Raw genomic sequence first — 7338 nt, forward strand, 5'->3', positions numbered from 1 at the left:
AACGAGTTCTTATGGCTGCTCACCCGCCTCTTACAACGCATGACTATCAAGTTCAAAATCCTGTTCTCAGTAAGAGCTTTCTCTCTGTGGTTAATAGGCAGCCCTCATCAACCACTCCTTCTGCATCCAAAGTGAGTAAAGGCAAGTCTCCTATGTTCAAAGGGCTTTCGGATTCCAGCTGGCAGGTACAAATGTTTTTTGAGTTTCAATCTTTTGCCACACGTTATAAGAAGGATCAAAAGCGTCAGCTTGCATTTGAGGCCTCCATGTATCAAATGGTTTGCACTATCAAGTCTACTCTTTTGCACCATGATTAATGCTCAAATTTATTCAATTTAAGGTTTTAATTGTGTACATAAAGTTAATTTAAGTTAAATATTTTCATAATTTTGTTTGTAAAATTAATTAAGTTGAAAATATTTAATTTTGTTTAATTTTGTGTTATTTTTAAAATTTAAGTAAATTGTATACTTGAAGAGGCCCAATTAATTCATTCATTACATATACATATATAATAACTCTTTGTTTTGCCCTTTGACCAAGTCTTGTACGCATGGGCCATTTTGAATTTAATGGACCTCATATCATTTCAATGTTAAGAGCCCAAGTTACTCTAATTGATATTTCCTAGCAATAGGAGCAGCCAAAAGCAACGTCCCACATCTGACTCCAACAACAGCTGAAGCATGCGAATCCCACGCTGCCTTTCACTCCATTTCACCTGACGCATATGTCCACTTCCATCCGAAATTGGAGCCATTTTCTCCATTATTCATTGGACGAAAAATATCAATTTTGAGAGCAAAATTGGCTCTATAAATAGGACCCTAAAATGAGTGTTGAGCATCAGATTTTAGTAGTGTTATTATACCAAAATTTTATCTTTTTCTTTTCTTCTTCTTTATTTTACTTTATTAATTTTGGTGTAAAGACAATGTCTTTTCTAGGCTAATTTCTTTGGCAAGACTCAAGTGTAAGTTCCTGCAATTTTTATTCTTTTAATATATTGATTCTCTTTGTTCTTCATTTTCACATTTGTTATATTAAATTTCCCTTCTTCTTAATTGCACTTTAAATTTAATAGTAACTTTTATATAAGTTCAGTCATGCTTTTCTTATGTAAGTTAGGCTATTAATTATTAGAGTGTTTACTATATTATATGATTTTTACTGCATTCTGCCGGTGGTATTTTGTCGATTTAAATTATATAATATGATAGTATTTTTAGAAGTAGTATTAATTTAATTAAAGAACATATTTTTCTAGTGAGCTTAATCATACACATTTTCCAACTATAATTAATGGTGTAGAATTAGAGTTGAGGTTAAAGAATCAATTTTATTATGAAAATATAATTGCATGTACAAAGCTTGTGTCTTCCACAATTATTTTCTGATCTCTTCTCATTTTAATTACTTGTTTAATTTTGAAAAATCATTTTCTCAAATATTCTCACATCACATTCAAGGTTCTTATTTTATTCTCGTAAAATTACTAACTGTCCTTTTGAGTGTATTTTTCCTCCCTGTGGATACAACATATAGCCCGTTTACTACCGCGACTGCAGTGTAACTAATTGGGCGACATCAATTTTTGGCGCCGTTGCCGGGGAGGTTTCTGCGCTACAAGAGGTTAGTATAGTAGTTTTATTTTTTTTTATTTCTTTTTTGTTTTTGTCTCTCTTTATTAAAAAAAAAAAAAAAAAAAAAACTTTTTGGTTAGTATAATATAATTTAGTTTTTTTTTAAGTTATATATAGATTTAAAAAAAAAAAATCATTATATATTATTATTATTATTATTCTTTACTCTTTTAGTAAAAAAGAAAAAAAGCAAGTCCTTTTTTGTTTAGTTTATTTGTTAGTTGTATTTATTATTTTGCTACTATATTAGGGTGTTAGTTTTTTTTTTTTTTTTTTTTACATTATTTTATTTTGTGTACTATTTTTTAGGATTAGCCATTTTTTTTTTATTTTAGGTTAGTTGTAGACTTTTACCCTTTAGGCTAAAAAAAAAAAAAGTTGTGCATAAAATATTTTCATAAACTTTTTAGTGTAAACCCAATTGTGTAATGGTAAAAGTGGTACAAACTGAGATCATTCTGTCTAAGAAAGATTGGCTTTAAAGGTTTGTGATAGAGTACCCTCTACACTTTCTAGCAACCCCGGGGAGTTCTAGTAAAAGTGTGGGACGAAGCGGTACCTTGGCAACCTTCCCAATCGGCCTGGGAATATCTTGTGTGAATACCCTTGCATTATTACATAGTTGTAATTTACATTAGTTAACAAGTGAAAATACACACAAGAAAAAAAATTAAAAAATAATAATAATAAAAAAAAAAGTGAATGTCACGAAATAGAGACAGATTAGGGAGATTTGTAAAACAACAAATTGAAATTTTAGAAAACTCTCCTAAATCATCTTCTTCCACTCGTTCTCATTCACCACCATCACCCATACTTCCTGCACTGCCAATGATGGCTCAACAACAGGAAGTCCAACCAAGAACACTACAGGATTATCTACATCCTACGCGTACGGCCACACCTTCATGCATAATGTATCCCATGAATATGCCCAACTTCGATTTCAAACCTGGCATGATTCAACTTTTACCAACCTTTCATGGTATGGAAAATGAGAGTCCATATGTGCATATTCAGGCCTTCGAAGAGGTGGTGGCCACATTCAACAACCAAGCTGACATCATTAACTTGGTGAGATTGAAGTTCTTTCCTTTCTCACTCAAGGAAAAAGCCAAAAGCTGGTTGTATTCTTTAAGGCCAAGGTCTATTGGGACATGGGAAGAAATGACAAAAGTATTTTTCTCTAAATTTTTCCCACCCCATAAGACCAGCAACCTTAAGAGGCAAATTTCTACCTTCACCCAAAAGGACCACGAAACATTTCATCAGGTCTGGGAGAGGTTTAAAGATTTGATGGGTCAGTGCCCACATCATGGATACGAAAGTTGGCGTCTTGTCAGCTATTTCTACGACGGTCTCACAGCCGACAAAAGACAATTCGTACAAATGATGTGCAATGGCGACTTCCTACAGAAAGATCCCGAAGAAGCTTTGGAATATCTTGAAGAAATTTTTGAAAAATCATACACATGGAGTGCGCCAAGTCCTATGGACAAGCCACGAACAGCCGGAGTCTACCAATTGAAGGAGGAGGACAGTGTGAAAGCTCAACTTTAAGCTTTAAAAAAACAATTTGAGGCTTTCAAAACTCAAGAAGGTAAAGCACTCCAGATGGCTGCAAAAGTGGAAAAGCAAGAACCATGCTTCATTTGTGGAGGGACTGATCATCAACCACAAGAGTGCCCTAGTCTTAGTATGTTGAGGGGAGGAATTGAGGAACAATGTAATGCCTTAGGGGATTACAATAAGCCTTATAATGCCTACTCCAACACATACAATCCTGGTTGGCGTAACCATCCCAATTTCAGTTGGAAGGATACAAGTCAAAATCAAGCATCTGGGAGCCAATGGAAACCTGATCAACAAAATAATTCTCTTGAGAATTCCATGAAAATTCTTGCAGACTCTCAACTAGAGTTCAGGACTTATTTTGCTCAGGTGATAGAGGAATTGAAGGACATAAAGATTCAATTAACAAAGTTAAATGATTCTTCAGCCATTCAAGAGCGTGGTAAGCTTCCCGCTCAACCTCTAATCACTCCCAAAGGGCAACATATGGCACAAACCTCTACTTCTTCAGAGTCTAATCTTAAGGGGGTTAATGCCATAACTACTCGAAGTGGTCAAAGTACAGTATCACCATTACCTAAGACCACTAGTGTACCAATGCCTGCTCCAGATGCTAATATGCCACAAAACCCTCCAGTGAAGGTGCCCTTCCCTCAAGCTTTGAAATCTTCTAGGAAGGTACTGGAAAATCATGGTGAAATCCTAGAAAATTTAAAACAAGTGAAGATCAACCTGCCTCTCTTGCATGTGATCAAACAAGTACCAGCATATGCCAAGGTCATCAAGGATTTATGCACCATGAAAAGAAAACACCATGTCAAGAAAACTGCATTCTTGACAGAACAAGTAAGTGCGGTGATTGAACAAAAGATACCGATCAAATACAAAGATCCAGGTTGTCCGACAATCGCTTGCCAAATTGGGACACAAGGATTTGGTCAAGCTCTCCTAGACTTAGGCGCAAGTGTTAATCTCATGCCTTATTCAATTTACTTGCAACTAGGCTTAGGAGAAATCAAGCCCACATCTGTGGTGCTACAATTGGCTGACCGCTCAATTAAAAAGCCACGAGGAATAGTTGAAGATGTCTTGATTAAAGTTGGAAAATTCTATTACCCCGCTGACTTTTTGATTTTGGACACTCAGTCTGAGGTTAATACTGAGTCAAAAATTCCCATCATTCTCGGTAGGCCTTTCCTCGCAACAGCCAATGCTCTCATTAACTGTAGGAATGGTCTCATGAAATTATCTTTCGGGAATATGACTATGGAGGTCAACATTTTTCATGTTGCGAAACAACCACCAGACGAGGAGGAAGATTGCTATCATACTGATGTGATAGACACAATTGTTGAGGAGGAAGTTCTTTTGCATGATGATTCTGATTCTTTAAATGATCTCCTCCATGACTTTGATACTGAAAATATGCTTTATCCACCTGAGGAAGCTAATGTTTCTTCCATTCTTGAGATGTCCCAAGATGAAGCATCACCGTCGCAATATGAGAATTTGCGATTCCAGACCCGATCTATGAAACGCTTCTTCGGGTCCATGTGCGATATTGACAAATTCTGGTAAGAGGGTAGGCTTACCTGAGGAGATCACCTTTGTGACTCTGGCCTACCCAGAATGATCAGGTTGTTCCTATTTCTGTTTATGTTTATATTTTATTCACTATTTCTTTCCTTTGTTTTTGTTTTGTTTTTTTTCGAGGATCAATATCGCTGCTATCCATGGTTGCTTGCTCTCCAGGTGTTCTCTTTCGCTATTCTTTTAATTTTTATATATTTAGACATTGAGGACACTGTCTGATTTTGGTTGGGGGTGGTGAGCATATTCAAGCATGTTTCTCAATTTTTGTCATATTAATATTTTCATGGTCAAATTTTTCAAAAAATTACTCATTTATTCTTGTAAAATGTTATTTTAAGCCAATTTTACTGTCTTTGTTACTTAGAATTTTTCTAGAGTTATAAAATGCACATGCCAAACTTCGTGGTAAGATGGGTGTTAGTACATATTTGCTTAGAAACTTTGCCAAGTTTAAGTGTTCATATTTTTGTGAGTGGCGAGATTTGAGAAAACAACTTTTGAATTTTTATTGATTCTTGGAAATGGTTATAATTATTTTGGACATGGTACCAGGGTTTGATTGGATGTTGCTTTAAAGGATAATCTTTTTATAGACAAATCTTATTAGGGAGCCTTTTTGTAATTATTTTCTTGTAAAAAAAATGATACAAGAGCAACATTTTCATTATTCCATGTTGCCTCTTGTTCAAAAAAAAAAAAAAAAAAAAAAAACAAGAAAAAAAAAAAATTTGCAAGAGCAACTATCCATTTGTCTAACATGTTGCCTCTTGTTTGAAAAAAAAAATAGAAAAGAAAAAAAAAGTTTGTAGTATTTCATTTTTTTGGCTCCTAGAATAAATGTAAAAGATTGTCTATTTTTGTTTAAAAATCCTGAAAAGCTGGTTTGTGGTACTTTTATGGTGGTTTGTCCAAATAATTCATAACCTATCTTCGTTTCAATGTTTATTCAAATGTTTGTCCTAAATTGATCTATCCATTTCGAGTGCTCACTTTTCAATTTCCAACTCCATGAGCGCAATCCTTAGCCATGAATAAATATTTTCAAAAACCTATGAGGCAATTGGAGTTGAGACTTCTACTTGGTATATGTTCTCAAAGACATCTATGTGTTATGGTTTGTGGTAAGAAGGTTCAAGTTTGGTGCACACACTCACAACTCTAGATTTATTCAAGGTAATTTTGTATAGTTCTTATTGGCTTGTTACTAACATTTTGCTTGAATATTTGTGCCATTTTTAAAATTTTTGACTTGAAAAAATATTATGTTGACATTATTTCTTTTCGCTTGAATTGCTAGACACTAGCAATAAGCTAGTTGGGGGTTGTGATTAATGCTCAAATTTATACAATTTAAGGTTTTAATTGTGTACATAAAGTTAATTTAAGTTAAATATTTTCATAATTTTGTTTGTAAAATTAATTAAGTTGAAAATATTTAATTTTGTTTAATTTTGTGTTATTTTTAAAATTTAAGTAAATTGTATACTTGAAGAGGCCCAATTAATTCATTCATTACATATACATATATAATAACTCTTTGTTTTGCCCTTTGACCAAGTCTTGTACGCATGGGCCATTTTGAATTTAATGGACCTCATATCATTTCAATGTTAAGAGCCCAAGTTACTCTAATTGATATTTCCTAGCAATAGGAGCAGCCAAAAGCAACGTCCCACATCTGACTCCAACAACAGCTGAAGCATGCGAATCCCACGCTGCCTTTCACTCCATTTCACCTGACGCATATGTCCACTTCCATCCGAAATTGGAGCCATTTTCTCCATTATTCATTGGACGAAAAATATCAATTTTGAGAGCAAAATTGGCTCTATAAATAGGACCCTAAAATGAGTGTTGAGCATCAGATTTTAGTAGTGTTATTATACCAAAATTTTATCTTTTTCTTTTCTTCTTCTTTATTTTACTTTATTAATTTTGGTGTAAAGACAATGTCTTTTCTAGGCTAATTTCTTTGGCAAGACTCAAGTGTAAGTTCATGCAATTTTTATTCTTTTAATATATTGATTCTCTTTGTTCTTCATTTTCACATTTGTTATATTAAATTTCCCTTCTTCTTAATTGCACTTTAAATTTAATAGTAACTTTTATATAAGTTCAGTCATGCTTTTCTTATGTAAGTTAGGCTATTAATTATTAGAGTGTTTACTATATTATATGATTTTTACTGCATTCTGCCGGTGGTATTTTGTCAATTTAAATTATATAATATGATAGTATTTTTAGAAGTAGTATTAATTTAATTAAAGAACATATTTTTCTAGTGAGCTTAATCATACACATTTTCCAACTATAATTAATGGTGTAGAATTATAGTTGAGGTTAAAGAATCAATTTTATTATGAAAATATAATTGCATGTACAAAGCTTGTGTCTTCCATAATTATTTTCGGATCACTTCTCATTTTAATTACTTGTTTAATTTTGAAAAATCATTTTCTCAAATATTCTCACATCACATTCAAGGTTCTTATTTTATTCTCGTAAAATGACTAACTGTCGTTTTGAGTGT

The 7338-nt window shown here is 33.3% G+C and overlaps 1 protein-coding gene and 1 non-coding gene across 2 annotated transcripts; one reads left to right on the plus strand and one right to left on the minus strand.

Moving 5' to 3' along the window:
- Nucleotides 1-2858: 2858 nt before the first annotated feature.
- On the minus strand, nt 2859-2965 carry LOC133036384 (small nucleolar RNA R71). The gene has a single exon (XR_009687043.1). It is a non-coding gene; the product is annotated as a small nucleolar RNA R71 (small nucleolar RNA).
- A 292-nt stretch (nt 2966-3257) lies between these two features.
- Nucleotides 3258-4793, plus strand: LOC115696566 (uncharacterized). Its single transcript, XM_030623459.2, has one exon. It carries the CDS (start codon nt 3258-3260, stop codon nt 4791-4793), a length of 1536 nt encoding a protein of 511 aa, XP_030479319.2.
- The last annotated feature ends 2545 nt before the right edge of the window (nt 4794-7338 follow it).

This window comes from Cannabis sativa, chromosome 3, assembly GCF_029168945.1.
Source record: "Cannabis sativa cultivar Pink pepper isolate KNU-18-1 chromosome 3, ASM2916894v1, whole genome shotgun sequence".
NCBI lineage: Eukaryota > Viridiplantae > Streptophyta > Magnoliopsida > Rosales > Cannabaceae > Cannabis > Cannabis sativa.